This window comes from Gobio gobio (assembly GCF_949357685.1).
Source record: "Gobio gobio genome assembly, chromosome: 15".
Lineage (NCBI taxonomy): Eukaryota > Metazoa > Chordata > Actinopteri > Cypriniformes > Gobionidae > Gobio > Gobio gobio.
In genome coordinates, this window is record NC_137108.1 from 946851 (window position 1) to 965000 (window position 18150).

General features: G+C 42.9%; 1 protein-coding gene across 3 annotated transcripts in view; it reads left to right on the forward strand.

Moving 5' to 3' along the window:
• The first annotated feature begins 5138 nt into the window (after window positions 1-5138).
• znf407 (zinc finger protein 407) overlaps window positions 5139-18150 on the forward strand; it is a 34110-nt gene continuing 21098 nt past the window's right edge. Inside the window, exons 1-2 of one of the 3 annotated variants that reach the window (XM_079838042.1) lie at window positions 5139-5490; window positions 10213-12601. In XM_079838042.1, the coding sequence (XP_079694168.1) occupies window positions 10273-12601 (2329 nt within the window). In that variant the 5' untranslated portion in view covers window positions 5139-5490; window positions 10213-10272. The remainder of the gene's footprint in view (window positions 5491-10212; window positions 12602-18150) is intronic. The other 2 variants (XM_079838041.1, XM_079838043.1) reach the window with 2 other exon arrangements.

Consider the following 18150-nt stretch of genomic DNA (forward strand, 5'->3'; position numbering starts at 1 on the left):
CTAGACTCTGGTCCAGTATCAGGTGCTTAGAGCGACCTGTCATTGTAGCAGTCACCCACTATATATGTTACATAGGCATTTATCAACTCTTCCTAATTATACACACCTAATCAGCTCAATAGAGCTGAAATGAATGTCAAGTACAAAAACCTCTGTTGTTATGAGCTAACCCACCACCATGTAGGAGGGATGGGCTATAACCCTGTTAAGGTGATGATACAGGGGGAAACTTTTTAAGCAATTTTGCCGGGCTGAGCGATGTTGCTTGGTCACTTTCTCATTGAGAATAGGCAACAAATATCTCTCTGGATACTTTAGATCGGCCGTGGGCCGTGAAAACACGGATATCAGCAACAAATACATAAAACATAGTGATGGACTTGCTACCTGCCACCTGTTCTCTGACCATCATCCGTTTTGTCACTGATGGAGTTTGGGTTCTGACATACTGAACCGAGCTGATGATGACATCACTGCTCTATAGCTGAGTTGAGCTAATGTAATAATTGATGATCTTCACAACAGCTCTGGATCAACACTGAACTGACTTCAGCTTTACAGCTCCACTGACTCAGAATGTGTTCATGTATGAGCTCAATAATAAACAGATGGTAGTCACGGCAATCTTAATGACAAAAGGAGCCGAAATTAAATCATAGTTCATTAGCAGGAAGATGCAATTTGGAGGTCAAATTGTAATGGTAACCTTTCACTGAGCAAATTGAAAATTAACCTTTGGGGCACAGAATCATTCAAAGCTGACGCGGCTCCACAGAGAAACATTTCTGTTCTCATCATAATTACAAATATCGTAATTATTACCACTGAGAGATTTCTGCTGCATTACGGAGATCATATGAGACAAAAACTGGTTAATTCTGTAATAAGCCTCGTATGATTGCATGTTCACATGTTGGTGTGATTGTACTATTAGGAAGGATTTCATGCCTAATGTTCTGTGTAAGCCCAGTAATTGAGCCTGGTCATATAAAGAAGCTCATTAAACCAGCACTGTATCAGCAAATGGATTTAAAGGCACAATATGTAAGATTTTGTTATGTTGTGTATTTTGTTAAATTGTGTATTTACATTATCCCAAATGTTTCCAACATTGTTTAAATCCAGAGAAATCAGCTATTTTAACCAGGACAGGGCCACGCCTATCAGTGACCTATCAGTTCGCATTAGGGGAGGGGTTAGGATTAGAGGAGGGGTTAGGATTAGAGGAGGGGTTAGGATTAGGGGACGGGTTAGGATTAGGGGAGGGGTTAGGATTAGTGGAGGGGTTAGGATTAGGGGAGGGGTTAGTATTAGAGGAGGGGTTAGGATTAGAGGAGGGGTTAGGATTAGGGGAGGGGTTAGTATTAGAGGAGGGGTTAGGATTAGTGGAGGGGTTAGGATTAGGGGAGGGGTTAGTATTAGAGGAGGGGTTAGGATTAGTGGAGGGGTTAGGATTAGGGGACGGGTTAGGATTAGAGGAGGGGTTAGGATTAGTGGAGGGGTTAGGATTAGGGGAGGGGTTAGTATTAGAGGAGGGGTTAGGATTAGTGGAGGGGTTAGGATTAGGGGACGGGTTAGGATTAGTGGAGGGGTTAGTATTAGGGGAGGGGTTAGTATTAGGGGACGGGTTAGGATTAGTGGAGGGGTTAGTATTAGGGGAGGGGTTAGGATTAGGGGACGGGTTAGGATTAGAGGAGGGGTTAGGATTAGTGGAGGGGTTAGGATTAGGGGACGGGTTAGAGTTAGTGGAGGGGTTAGTATTAGGGGAGGGGTTAGGATTAGAGGAGGGGTTAGGATTAGGGGACGGGTTAGGATTAGGGGAGGGGTTAGGATTAGTGGAGGGGTTAGGATTAGGGGAGGGGTTAGTATTAGAGGAGGGGTTAGGATTAGTGGAGGGGTTAGGATTAGGGGACGGGTTAGGATTAGAGGAGGGGTTAGGATTAGTGGAGGGGTTAGGATTAGGGGAGGGGTTAGTATTAGAGGAGGGGTTAGGATTAGTGGAGGGGTTAGGATTAGGGGACGGGTTAGGATTAGTGGAGGGGTTAGTATTAGGGGAGGGGTTAGGATTAGGGGACGGGTTAGGATTAGTGGAGGGGTTAGTATTAGGGGAGGGGTTAGGATTAGGGGACGGGTTAGGATTAGAGGAGGGGTTAGGATTAGTGGAGGGGTTAGGATTAGGGGACGGGTTAGAGTTAGTGGAGGGGTTAGTATTAGGGGAGGGGTTAGGATTAGGGGAGGGGTTAGGATTAGGGGAGGGGTTAGGATTAGGGGAGGCAATCAGGCAGCGACTTCAACAAGGGTTAGGGTTAGAGGAGGGGTTAGGATTAGTGGAGGGGTTAGGATTAGTGGAGGGGTTAGGATTAGAGGAGGGGTTAGGATTAGAGGAGGGGTTAGGATTAGTGGAGGGGTTAGGATTAGAGGAGGGGTTAGGATTAGGGGAGGGGTTAGCATTTGGGGAGGGGTTAGTATTAGGGGAGGGGTAGTATTAGGGGAGGGGTTAGGATTAGAGGAGGGGTTAGGATTAGGGGAGGCAATCAGGCAGCGACTTCAACAAGGGTTAGGGTTAGAGGAGGGGTTAGGATTAGTGGAGGGGTTAGGATTAGTGGAGGGGTTAGGATTAGAGGAGGGGTTAGGATTAGAGGAGGGGTTAGGATTAGGGGAGGGGTTAGCATTTGGGGAGGGGTTAGTATTAGGGGAGGGGTAGTATTAGGGGAGGGGTTAGGATTAGAGGAGGGGTTAGGATTAGGGGAGGGGTTAGCATTTGGGGAGGGGTTAGTATTAGGGGAGGGGTTAGTATTAGGGGAGGGGTTAGGATTAGAGGAGGGGTTAGGATTAGAGGAGGGGTTAGTATTAGGGGAGGGGTTAGGATTAGAGGAGGGGTTAGGATTAGAGGAGGGGTTAGGATTAGGGGAGGGGTTAGCATTTGGGGAGGGGTTAGTATTAGGGGAGGGGTTAGCATTAGGGGAGGGGTTAGCATTAGGGGAGGGGTTAGGGTTAGGGGAGGGGTTAGCATTAGGGGAGGGGTTAGTATTAGGCAATCAGGTAGCGACTTCAACAAGGGGGTAATAATTTGGCAGGGGGTCAAATTCGGCACAACATCGGGAAATCACCAATCCGCTTACACTTGAGCTTGTTAACTTGTGCCATATCACTATTGATTGTATTATCTGTGTGAAACGGGCATTAATTAATTTTGTAATATGTGGATTTTTTATTTAATTAACACTCTAGCAATCACTGAGAGAGCCATATAGCCCGCAGTTCCATATCTCTTCTGTAAACAGACAGTTATGAATATGGCATAAACTAGTATTTCACTGATTCTTGAGATAAGGGACAAAACATGCCCCAAACACAAAAGCACTTTTTATGTTAAAAAGTAAGAATATCAACACAATAAAAATACTTAAAAAATTATATCTAAAGGAAATTTTTACACTCAGGACATTCATTGCTTATACTTTTTAATAATTTCTTTACTATTATCTTAGAAGCACTCAGTATAGTTGGAAACACATGTAATCTGACCTGTCCTCATAGTGTAAAACTGCCACACAAAGGGTTTAAACCTGCGACAAGTTAAAAAATACACAGTTACATTAAAAGGCAGAAGTCTTTAAGAAATCAAACAATACAACAAGTAAATATTAAATTATATATTCCATTAAAAATACTGTGGATCTCACAGTCGGACTCCTGGAAGTTATAGATGCTTTAATATCTTAAACAAACAATACTGAAGTCTCTGCGGTCACAGCTTTAACATGTCAATCCGGCATCGCAGTGCAAAGGTTTCTGTGAACACTTGAAAACCTGAACATTCTGTCAACTCCGTCAGGTTTTCTGTCTGATAGGTGACAAATGCTCTCAAAACGTCCTTATAATGTGATGGGGAATTCTTCTAATGCTGTTTTTATGATTATACTCTATATATGGCCTCAGTTCTACCGTTGCAACTAAATGTTTTTTGTTCATTTTGAAATAAATGTCTTATTCTTTTTTCAATGTATTGTGTAAAATGTTAAAACATCAATGGAACTACATGATGATTTGTCTTAATTACCTGAGCACACTGCTGATATGTTTAATATTAGAAATGTAGAAACCGGGTTGCTCATAATAATGTGAAAAAACTAAAAAATAATGTATTTTATGACTTGGCTCCCCTGAACACAAGTATTACACAAGACTTGACCCTGTTTTGGATATATTATATTAATTTAGCATGCTTTTAAGTGTGTCTGACGAGTTGACACAAGTTATGGAGTGAATAGATATTAATATTTAGAAATAAGCCTGTTCCCTTACATGGTTCATTATCTGAGACCTTCGTCTACAAAAATACCAATTTTTAATAACGCAGGGTTTGTTTTTATTTGTTAACATCTAAAACATGTTTTGTCTTTTATCTGAAGAGTGGTTGTATTTGTACAGCGAGCAGAATAATGACCCAAACACAGTGGCTAGTGGCTAGCAAGCTAGTCTGTCAGTCAAACCCGCTTTACGGCACGTGGGAAATAAACGGACTTTCGTTTTACACATTTTAATCATGAATTAAATGCCCCACAGTCGTTGCTGATTGTTGAGATGGATGATTATTTGATTCATATCTTTAAAAAGGCCAGTTAGTTCTGATTTCACAGCAGAATCTCAAACGCGCAGTCACGTGATGTTTCAGCCAATGAGGTCGCGTGCCTGCGTTACGTCAGTATTTCCAAATATTTTATAATCCTGACGTTCACCGCTAGGCGGCGTTACCGTGTCTGTTTTGTAATGTATACTCATATTTAATTGATTAAATACATTTTAATGCGTATGCGTGTATAACTCAAAAAAGAGAATATTTAACTTCTGATTGGTCTAGTTTGCCAATCATAATAACACACAAAACAAACAACACACATTGTACAGATATTTAACTAGCTTAACTAGCTTACATTTAAAAGATCTGCCTACACAACTGGTAAATGCTGTGTAAATGTGTGTTCGGGCGGTGTGTTATACACGCTTTTGACCAGCAGATGGCGCCCGCGTGCTGTGTTTCGCGCGGCGATCGGAACACGTGACCCGAGCGAGCCGCTTTGAGCTTCACATCTCCTCCTTCAGTGAGAGGGTCTGGCTGCGCTCGAGCCTCCTGTGACGTAACAGCTAGCAGACTACGGTGCGCCGTTTGTGACCAAGAGCAGAACGCGCGAAGTGAGAGAATACGAGCGACATTTCAGGTAATGGCATTCAAACATGACTTTTATTGACCACGTGAGTACAGATCTGATGTTTGGAAGCGCGATGTATGGGTGTTAACTCTGTTCCCGTCGCCCAGTCGCGCGTAATGTGAAGGATTTGTAAGTCGCATATGATGCGCTTTTGGGGCCTCTGTGCCGCCGTCGTTTCCAGCACTCAAGCGAACGCCCGCCTTCCCCGCGTTTCCATTGGACGAGCGCAAGAAACTGGCCTTCTGATTGGACGAAACTCACGTCAGCAACAGTCAAGGTAACAGGAAGTAAAACGGAAAATGTTTCATGTCAGAGAGAAAAGATAAACACAGCCAAAAGGACGAATTAAAGTTTATTATTCCCGATTAACGCTTTTCCATCGTAAAACACACAGTTTCAGCTCAACAGAACACGCACATATCAAACTCTTAATAACGACACGATTCTCATTTACATTTCAACCACAACAATTAAACACTGAGGTAAAACACAACAGAGAATGATAATAAATGCAGTTTCTCAACCAGTTTCTGCGGTGTTATCAATGTTTCCGTGTCTGGAATGGCTATTAAAAGGTTTATAGTTTATTATAAATCAAGCTAGATTAAACACCCCACTGAACACACAATATACAAGAGTTTATATCAGAATGTCAAGAAGTTATGTGTGTTTATAGCGTGTAAGAGTTCAGATATGAAGATTAAAAGCACTTCAGTTCAGTGATGATTGTGTTTTACAGTCATTTCGCTTAAATAAAAGATAAACAGAGTTCAGTTGTGTAATATGAGCTGCTCATTTCACACACCATCCTCATATGTGTCGTGTAATTTATTATGATTGTATTATTTATATATTATTTTGATTAAATACAAAAAGAATCTTCTGATATCTTCATATCATAAATATGTATATGTAATATCATAGAATAATACCTGTGTTTACTAGAAGCTGCATGAGGGAGGCAGTGACCTTTGTAGAGGTCGTCGTGTCACAGGTCGCTGTGGATCTATTGATTATCTATTGATTATCAGAGGACTATATTGTGATATTTAATATTCAAATATTGTATTGCACTGCATTAAAGAAATCAAATGAAAAGATAGTAATAAATGAAAAACAAACACATTGCAGGTAACAGAACAAACGCTGTATTTGGGTCAATGATGTGCAAACTACACTGAGCACAATTATAAACAAACTTTTGTTTTTGCCGAAAATAACAGTTCAGTTTTGCTGAACTCAAAGATCTAAGACTTTTTCTATGTACACAAAAGGCCTATTTCTCTCAAATATTGTTCACAGTCTAAATCTGTGTTAGTGAGCACTTCTCCTTTGCCGAGATAGTCCTTCACCTCACAGGTGTGGCATATCCAGATGCTGATAAGACAGCAGGATTATTGCTCAGGTGTGCCTTAGGCTGGACACAATAAAAGGACACTTTTTACTGTATTGGGGGATCCGAAAACCAGTCAGTATCTGGTGTTAATGTGTTCCCCACATATGTGTAAAACACGTTGTATAAAGGTAGATTACATGATAAAAGTGACATTAAAGTTAAGATATGCCTCTCGTTTTAATAATTTAAACACCTCTGCGTGCGGTGTATTCTATTCTGATAACATGGGGGCTGTGTGTGTGTGTGTGTGTGTGTGTGTGTGTGTGTGTGTGTGTGTGTGTGTGTGTGTGTGTGTGTGTGTGTGTGTGTGTGTGTGTGTGTGTGTGTGTGTGTGTGTGTGTGTGTGTGTGTGTGTGTGTGAGCGATGCGCGGTTCTATATCCACCGGTCAGGCAGGCCAAGAACTAAAAAAATCTATAACATTCAAATGAATTGTGCGTGGATGGGAGATAAATCATTATTGTGTTTGTTTGATAAAGACACAACTCTCATTTCATGGTCAAATGCAACGAACGTGCATTACTTTTTTACTTTCATTTCAACTCTTCAGGGAAAACCAATCAAGGAGAACACACGCCTAGAACACCTCCTAGTGCTCATTATATAAAACACAAAGGAACATACTTGAAATATTGTTTAATAACTGAGGCAACCAGTGTTGGCACAGTTACTTTGAAAAAGTAATCTGATTACTCCGTTAAAAAGTAACTTAGTTACTTTACAGATTTCTTGATTTTAAAAGTAACTAAGTTAGATTACAAGTTACTTTATTAGTTACATTCAGACAACACCCCGGCCGCCTCGACATAGAAATGACAACCGTTTTTGCCAACACTCACTTTACTGGAAGTGCATTTTTAACAGTAACGCCAACAATGCATCTCCTGACATTTTAAGTTGAAATTAAAAAATATTTCCTGAAAAAAAAACATGTTTTAATAAAAAATGTAATACAGTCTTTCTTGACTTCACTTAACATAAATGCTCTCCCCCAGATGCAAGAAGAAAGCAAAAATATATATTTTTACTAAGGAAAATGACAAAAATAGTAACTCAAAGTGACTTGGATAAATTAATTTAATCTGATTACTGGTTTGGGAATAGTAACGCGTTAGATTACTCGCTACTGGAAAATAGTCAGATTAGAGTAACGCGTTACTGGCATCACTGGAGGCAACTCTGTGAAACACGGTGTGTGTGTATGACAGTAAACTAATAAAGCCTATATCCAGTCGGATTGAACAGATTTAGTGTGTGTGTGTGTGTGTGTGTGTGTGTGTGTGTGTGTGTGTGTGTGTGTGTGTGTGTGTGTGTGTGTGTGTGTGTGTGTGTGTGTGTGTGTGTGTGTGTGTGTGTGTGTGTGTGTGTGTGTGTGTGTGTGTGTGTGTGTGTGTGTGTGTGTGTGTGGACTGGTAATCCCTACGTCACGAATGTTAAGAGGTGCATAGATTTACACCGGTATTTCAGTTCTGCTTATCCAAAAAAAGACAGGTCAGAATAGAAATTCAGATAAATATCAGTTCAGGGTTAGAACTAGGGATGCACGATATATCGGCAACATATCGTTATCGGCCGATAAATGATTATTTTTGATGTTATCGTTATCGGTCCAATAAGAAAATTTGACCGATATAGTCAAGCCGATAGATAATGTATTATTTCCTTCAGCTGAGACGGACGCGCTGTCCACCATGATGGGTTTGAATTGCTCTAAATATGTTTGGAATCACTTCGAAAAGGAAAATACAGTTATGTGCAACATGTGCAGCGCAAGTCTTCTATAATCTACATAAAATGATAATGAGAATAGAATAGGCTGTAAAAGAGCGTTGTGTTTCAGCGCGTTTGTTGAGGGAAGAGCGCGCCCATGACAAGTTACACCTTCATGACGAGCACAGTCAAGTTCGCTTGTGCATTCACAGCCTTTTGTGCCATTGTAAGTTGTAATATTATATTTATCATTTTGTGTATATAATCCCATATAGGATGCGTTTGGTTGAGTTAATTAACGATGCAGTAAAGCACTTCATTGTACCGGCGCGCGCATTTCAAACAGAAATGCACAGCATTAATAACTACTGGGACTGTCCTATACATAACACTGCAATGAGAATATTTCTGTTATAAAACGTAGTGAATTCTCGGGGTTTAGTTGTTTTTCAGCGCGCTGTTGTGGGAAGCGTCAACAACGCATTCTGACAAGCACAGTCAAGTTCGCTTGTGCATTTGCGTCATTTTAAGCATATGTAAGTCGTAATATTACGTTTTTGTAGTATAAACATCTGATTAAAGTCATATAGGATGTGTTTGGTTAAGTCAATAACCCGCAGTGCTTCACTGTACCGGTGATCATCTTCAGTTTCAGCACGCTCTCAAACAGGGGAAGAGCATCCACAGGAGTTAGAACCCTTCACCTATGCGTGATTTTGTGCTAATATAAGTTGTAATATTATATTTATTTTGTATAAATATCTGATTGTTCTCATATATGATGCGTTTAGTTGTTAATTAAACTTCTAAGCGCTTCAGTTTATGGTTGTTCGTTCATTCTCTCCAGCTTCAGCGCGCTCTCAAACAGCAACATTATTCCTAATAGACTAGACTAATATTACAGATGTTTACTATTACTGTAATATTAAACATATTTTTTTTTTCAAAAACACAGAAGCATTATTTTTTATAATTAGCACTTTTATTGTTCTCGTATCATTTCCATCAACAATATGGTTTGATTAAAACCATTTCTTTATCGTCTGTGCGGAGGTTATTTCATGCACTTGCATTCTGATTCTTTATTATGCAGCCTCAGTAATGCTGTTCAATTACTTGTTTGCATTATTTAGGTATATTATTTTTATTTTTTAGACAATATAATTTTTGGTAACATTTTACAAATAAGGTCTCATTTTATTAATGCATTAACTATCATGAACAAACAGAGAGCAATAACCTTTGTTTCTTTTAGTAATAAAATGTTTGTGTTTTGTAACAGTCAATTCACAGTTCATACCTAATGTTAAAAGACACAACTTTGGGTCTGAATATGTTGAGATTAACATGAACTAAAATTAATAAATCCTGTTGAAGTATTGTTCATTCATTGTTGGTTAACTAATACTAACAAAAATTAAACCTTATTGTAAAGTGTTAAAAAAAAAAATTTGGCCATAGGAGTGTAAAATTAATTTGAAAAGGTAAGGAATCTCACACTGGTTCAAATAGGCTGTAGTGTATAGGTTTGATTTATGTTGAAGTGTTTGGGACATGGCTTTTAATGGTGAGCCTTTTGTTTTTGTAATCAGGGTCTCAGAGTTTATTAAAATTTGTATTTAGATTTATCGGCCAATATATCGGTTATCGGCTTTCAAATATTAAGAATTATCGGTTATCTGTATCGGCCAAAATGTTCATATCGGTGCATCCCTAGTTAGAACCAAATGTGTTTTTTAGTTTGTGTTTTTGTTTTTTCGGGCTACCAGAATCTCAAGAGTGCCTGTCCGAGGAGCCCTGCAAGAATGAAATCTGGACAAACTGGAAAATTGAATCGCATACATTAATGCACCCATTTTAACTTGTACAAATGTTAATGTTTTTGTTTTCACAGAACGCTCCATGGATCCTTCAAATGAAGTCTTGTGATTACTGCACGTGAACCCACAGCAACATGGACAACCCCAAGCGGAAATTAAGATCTGGGAAGGACAAGGACCAATCTAAGGAAAAGTCAGACGATGTTTCATCTGCACCTAAACGTGCGAATGCATCTGATGATTCAGGACACGTGTGTGAAGTTGAAGAAAGTGAGACGGCCACAGCGGAGGATCAGTCTGAAGAACGCGGCTCTCCACAAACCACTGAAGCTTTGGCCTGTTCACTCTGCAGCTTCGTTGCCAAAACTCAAACTGCACTGAAAATCCACTCAACAAGGAAACACTCTCATAAAGGAGGCACTGTGATCGCCCCAGGGGTGAGCTCTTTACAAAACACACCACCGCTACACGAAACCGATGCGTTGGAAGAGAAGCCATCAGACGTGTCTCAAACGGACCAGCCCTCCGGAGATGAGGCGGAACCAGCCAGTCCCACTCAGATGCTGCTGGAGATAGTCCAGCCCAGTCCATGTGGATCGGGGAAGGAGGACGAGCCCAACGAGACCTCTAAAGAAGGCAAGGACACACACGCAGAACATGATAATAAAAAGGATACAGATGAGATGCTTGAGGAACAGGATTCATTGAAGACTCCCGAATCTACGCGTCCGACTAAAGGTAGGTCTCCACATCTGTGTGGCCGGTGCGAGTTCACAGCCGAAAGCTCTATAATGCTAGCGCAGCACATTAAAACACGGCATCCGTCCGAGCACCGCTTCCACTGCCGGGTCTGCCACTACTACACCAGCACCACCGAGGCCATGGAGCTCCACCTGGCCGAGGACGCCCACCAACAGCTGGCCGGAGAGAAGAGCATCAGCCCTCTGTTTAAAGACTGTGTGGAAAAGATCCTGGTGATTCTGTCGGATCAGAGGGAGGACGCCGAGGAGGATCAGGAAGCAGAAGAGCCGCCCGAGGCCTCAAGGAAAGACTCTCCGCACAAGCGGAAGCGCGGCAGGCCGAAGACGTCCAACGAAACCATCTGCAGTCACTGTGGGCTCGTGGCTTCCAACGCCACCAACCTCAGCGTCCACATACGCCGGAGACACAGCCGGCTCTACAGCTTCGTCTGTAAGTTCTGCAACTACTACTGTGTGACCAAAGGCGACATGGACCGCCACTGTGAGACCAAAAAGCACATCAACAAAATGCAAGCGGCCGGGAGTGAGGACAGCGGGGTAGTTCTGCTGGACTCGGAGCAAGCCAAGAAGACAGAGGTGGAAGTGGCGGAGATCGAGACGACTATTGATGAAGTGGACTCCGATCCCTCCGGTGTGCCGTGCAAGAAGAGCAAGCCTGACTCGGGGAACATCTGCTCCCAGTGTGACTTTGTCGCTCACTCCACGCCGTCTCTTGCCCTCCATGTTCGGCGCAAGCACACCAAAGACTTTGAGTTTGTTTGTCTGGCGTGCAGCTACTACACGGTGACCCGGAGAGAGATGTTCAGGCACATGGCGACAGAAAAACACAAGCAGAAGCGCGAGGGTTACCTGAAGAGAGAGAGCGGGAGCTCTGAAGAACCCGAGGCGGTCGCCGGACCGGAGGACGGATCGGTTCCGACTGAGGATTCGACATCTGAGGAGAGATGTGCAGATGAGGAGAAGAACACTTCCAAAGACAACGAAGAATCCCCCACTGATCCAAACGAGTCCGACGCAGTCCAGTCGATGGAGAAAGAGGATATGGACATGTTCTATGAGGACGAAATTGCTGACCTGGGAGAGGACAGTGCCTCTGGTGAGAAACCCCTCAGAGGAATACAGTTTGATGCCTGCATTTACCCTTTAAAAACATTACCAGAGCACAAGCAGATCTTGCTTGACGGAGACCAAATGCAGCAGCAGGCCAACAGGAAGCCTAAAGCCCAGGACGCGAAGACCAAACCAGTCCCGCGGATCCGCTGCGAGGACTGTGGGTTCCTGGCCGATGGCTTGAGTGGCCTGAATGTCCATATCTCCATGAAGCATCCGTCCAAGGAGAAGCATTTCCATTGCTTGCTGTGTGGCAAGTCGTTCTACACAGAGAGTAACCTGCAGCAGCACCTGAGCAGCGCGGCACACATGCGCAACGAGACCGGCAGCGTGGAGGACCTTCCGGATGGAGGAGCCAGCTTCAAGTGCGTCCGGTGCAGCGAGCCCTGCCAGACCGAGCAGGAGCTGTTCGTGCATATCAAAGAGAAGCACGAGGAACTGCTGAGGGAAGTCAACAAGTATGTGATGGAGGACACCGAGCAGATCAACCGAGAGCGGCAGGAGAACCAGGGCAGCGTGTGCAAGTACTGCGGTAAAGTGTGCAAGAGCAGCAACTCCATGGCTTTCCTGGCTCACATTCGCACTCACACAGGTACGCCTCCCTCTGTCAGTCTTTAACCATCAAGATACTTACTTGCAGCATTTTACACCTACTTAGGCCATACTTGCAGCATTTTACACCTACTTAGGCCATACTTGCGACAGATTACACCTACTCAGGCCATACTTGCAGCAGATTACACCTACTTTGGCCATACATGCAACAGATTACACCTACTTTGGCCATACATGCAACAGATTACACCTACTTTGGCCATACATGCAACAGATTACACCTACTTAGGCCATACTTGCAGCAGATTACACCTACTCAGGCCATACTTGCAGCAGATTACACCTACTCAGGCCATACTTGCAGCAGATTACACCTACTCAGGCCATACATACAACAGATTACACCTACTCAGGCCATACATGCAACAGATTACACCTACTCAGGCCATACTTGCAGCAGATTACACCTATTTAGGCCATACATGCAACGGATTACACCTATTTAGGCCATACTTGCGACAGATTACACCTACTCAGGCCATACTTCCAGCAGATTACACCTACTCAGGCCATACTTGCGACAGATTACACCTACTCAGGCCATACTTGCAGCAGATTACACCTATTTAGGCCATACATGCGACAGATTACACCTACTTAGGCCATACTTGCGACAGATTACACCTACTCAGGCCATACTTGCAGCAGATTACACCTATTTAGGCCATACTTGCAGCAGATTACACCTATTTAGGCCATACTTGCGACAGATTACACCTACTCAGGCCATACTTGCAGCAGATTACACCTACTCAGGCCATACTTGCGACAGATTACACCGACTCAGGCCATACTTGCAGCAGATTACACCTATTTAGGCCATACATGCGACAGATTACACCTACTTAGGCCATACTTGCGACAGATTACACCTACTCAGGCCATACTTGCAGCAGATTACACCTATTTAGACCATACTTGCAACATTTTACACCTACTTAGGCCATACTTGCAACAGATTACACCTACTTAGGTGTAATCTGCAGCAGATTACACCTACTTAGACCATACTTGCAACATTTTACACCTACTTAGGCCATACTTGCAACAGATTACACCTACTCAGGCCATACATGCAGCAGATTACACCTACTCAGGCCATACATGCAGCAGATTACACCTACTTAGACCATACTTGCGACAGATTACACCTATTTAGACCATACTTGCAACATTTTACACCTATTTAGGCCATACTTGCAACAGATTACACCTATTTAGGCCATAAATGCAACATATTACACCTACTCAGGCCATACTTGCGACAGATTACACCTACTCAGGCCATACTTGCGACAGATTACACCTACTCAGGCCATACTTGCGACAGATTACACCTACTCAGATACTTGCGACGGATTACACCTACTCAGGCCATACTTGCAACAGATTACACCAACTCAGGCCATACTTGTGACAGATTACACCTATTTAGGCCATACATGCAACAGATTACACCTATTTAGCCCATACATGCAACATATTACACCTACTCAGGCCATACTTGCGACAGATTACACCTACTCAGGCCATACTTGCGACAGATTACACCTACTCAGATACTTGCGACAGATTACACCTACTCAGGCCATACTTGAGACAGATTACACCTACTCAGGCCATACTTGCGACAGATTACACCTACTCAGGCCATACTTGCGACAGATTACACCTACTCAGATACTTGCGACAGATTACACCTACTCAGGCCATACTTGCAGCAGATTACACCAACTCAGGCCATACTTGCGACAGATTACACCTATTTAGGCCATACTTGCGACAGATTACACCTATTTAGGCCATACTTGCAGCAGATTACACCTATTTAGGCCATACTTGCAGCAGATTACACCTATTTAGGCCATACATGTGACAGATTACACCTACTTAGGCCATACTTGCAGCAGATTACAACTACTTAGGCCATACTTGCGACAGATTACACCTACTCAGGCCATACTTGCGACAGATTACACCTACTCAGGCCATACTTGCAGCAGATTACACCTATTTAGGCCATACTTGCGACAGATTACACCAACTCAGGCCATACTTGCGACAGATTACACCTATTTAGGCCATACTTGCGACAGATTACACCTATTTAGGCCATACTTGCAGCAGATTACACCTATTTAGGCCATACTTGCAGCAGATTACACCTATTTAGGCCATACATGTGACAGATTACACCTACTTAGGCCATACTTGCAGCAGATTACACCTACTTAGGCCATACTTGCGACAGATTACACCTACTTAGGCCATACTTGCGACAGATTACACCTACTTAGGCCATACTTGCGACAGATTACACCTACTCAGGCCATACTTGCAGCAGATTACACCTATTTAGGCCATACTTGCAGCAGATTACACCTATTTAGGCCATACTTGCAGCAGATTACACCTACTCAGGCCATACTTGCAACAGATTACACCTACTTAGGCCATACTTGCAGCAGATTACACCTACTTAGGCCATACTTGCGACAGATTACACCTACTTAGGCCATACTTGCGACAGATTACACCTACTTAGGCCATACTTGCGACAGATTACACCTACTCAGGCCATACTTGCAGCAGATTACACCTACTCAGGCCATACTTGCAGCAGATTACACCTACTTAGGCCATACTTGCAGCAGATTACACCTATTTAGGCCATACTTGCAGCAGATTACACCTACTCAGGCCATACTTGCAACAGATTACACCTACTCAGGCCATACTTGCAACAGATTACACCTACTTAGACCATACTTGCAACAGATTACACCTACTCAGGCCATACTTGCAACAGATTACACCTACTCAGGCCATACTTGCGACAGATTACACCTATTTAGGCCATACATGCAACAGATTACACCTACTTAGACCATACTTGTGACAGATTACACCTACTCAGGCCATACTTGCAACAGATTACACCTACTCAGGCCATACTTGCGACAGATTACACCTTCTCAGGCCATACTTGCGACAGATTACACCTATTTAGGCCATACATGCGACAGATTACACCTACTTAGACCATACTTGCGACAGATTACACCTACTCAGGCCATACTTGCGACAGATTACACCTACTTAGGCCATACTTGCAGCAGATTACACCTATTTAGGCCATACTTGCGACAGATTACACCTACTTAGGCCATACTTGCAGCAGATTACACCTATTTAGGCCATACTTGCAGCAGATTACACCTACTTAGGCCATACTTGCAGCAGATTACACCTACTTAGGCCATACATGCAACAGATTACACCTACTTAGGCCATACTTGCGACAGATTACACCTACTCAGGCCATACTTGCGACAGATTACACCTATTTAGGCCATACTTGCGACAGATTACACCTACTCAGGCCATACTTGCGACAGATTACACCTATTTAGGCCATACATGCAACAGATTACACCTACTTAGGAACTCCTGATGAGTGTGTGTGTGTGTGAAGTTTGAGCTCAAAATACCCCACAGATAATGTTTTATAGCATGTTAAAATTGTCACTTTTTGAGGGTGAGCCAAAACGTGCCGTTTTTGTGTGCGTCCCTTTAAATGCAAATGAGCTGCTGCGCATGGGGCGGAGCTTCAAGAGCTCATGTTAGCAGCTCTGATTACCTCACACACACACACACACACACACACACACACACACACACACACACACACACACACTGAACATGTCAGAAACTAGTACGCCTCCCTCTGTCAGTCTTTACATTTACATTTATGCATTTGGTAGACGCTTTTATCCAAAGCGACTTACATTGCATTCAAGGTACACATTTTTACATTTTTTGTCAGTTCTTGCTTTCCCTGGGAATCGAACCCATGACCTTGGTGCTAGCGCCATGCTCTACTGTTTGAGCTACAGGAAAGCTTTTCTTTAACTATCAAGATATTTACTTGCAACAGATTACACCTGTTTAGGCCATACTTGCAGCTAAAGCAGAATTGGTTAAATCTTTATACTGAACTGATCTGAGGCTGCTCCCATCAGTCCTGCCCATAGACACAAACGACGGATGACGTGTTAGGACATATTTTGATTTTGGCTTCCAACGATCATGAAAACAGGATAATCGAGGTAAAGCGATTATTGTGCCGCTGCCGCACTTTCCTTTTCTTCACAGCGGAGCGCTTTCATTCCTCCCTAAGACAAACTTTACATCCAAATCAGCCGAATAAGAGAGTGATGTAAAATGCAGTCGACTGATGCTCAACTCAAGACGTGATTGATATTAAAGGGGTGGTTTATTGCCCCTTTTTACAAGATGTAAAATAAGTCTCTGATGTCCCCAGAGTGTGTGTGTGTGTGTGTTAAGTTTGAGCTCAAAATACCCCACAGATAATGTTTTATAGCATGTTAAAATTGTCACTTTTTGAGGGTGAGCCAAAACGTGCCGTTTTTGTGTGTGTCCCTTTAAATGCAAATGAGCTGCTGCGCATGGGGCGGAGCTTCAAGAGCTCATGTTAGCAGCTCTGATGACCTCACACAAACACACACTCTCACACACACACACTGAACATGACAGAAACTGTTCAGCCTTTTATGATCAAACCAGAGTCTGACAATGATGGAGAGACTCCAGAAGAAGAGACGACATGTAGAACGAGACAGGACACACACACACATATGTAGAACGACACAGGACACACACACACACACACACACACACACACACATGTAGAACGAGACAGGACACACACACACACATGTAGAACGAGACAGGACACACACACACACACATATGTAGAACGACACAGGACACACACACACACACATGTAGAACGAGACAGGACACACACACACACACACACACACACATGTAGAACGAGACAGGACACACACACACACACACACACACATGTAGAACGAGACAGGACACACACACACACACACACATGTAGAACGAGACAGGACGCTTCTGAAGGGATAGAGGATGAGTTTATGAGTTAACCCTCTTCAGTCGTTGATTAGCATATTCTTTCATGATAATCTCACCCCCTTTGTTGTGTGTTCCCGGGGGCGGGGTTATGTAAATGTTAGGGGTAGTGATGTCACTGACTCATTGTAGTCCCGACCAGCCGTTTGTTGTAGTCCTTAAAGAGAAAATATCTCCTTTTGCTTTGAACTTTGAGCGTCATAACTTTGCAGATGTTGTTTATGCTCAAACTGCGACACTACACACTCACTACTTTTCACTATAAATCATAATCAACCACCCCTTTAAAGAGTTATTAAAAGAGCACTAAGCCGCGAAAGAGACGCTGTTCCCTATGTCTGAGACGGAGCAGAATGCGCATAAGCGAAGTATTCAGATACGCGCCTAAACGGTCAAATTGCCAACACACAAATATGTCAAAAGTATCCTCGTAAACACAGTGGGTTCTGTCTTAAGTGAAGGAAAACACTGAGAAAGAGCGTGTGTGTAACAGTATATTGGATCTGTGCGTTAGCTCTTAAAGTGACAGTAGCCTAATAAACATGCTGAAGTCATGAA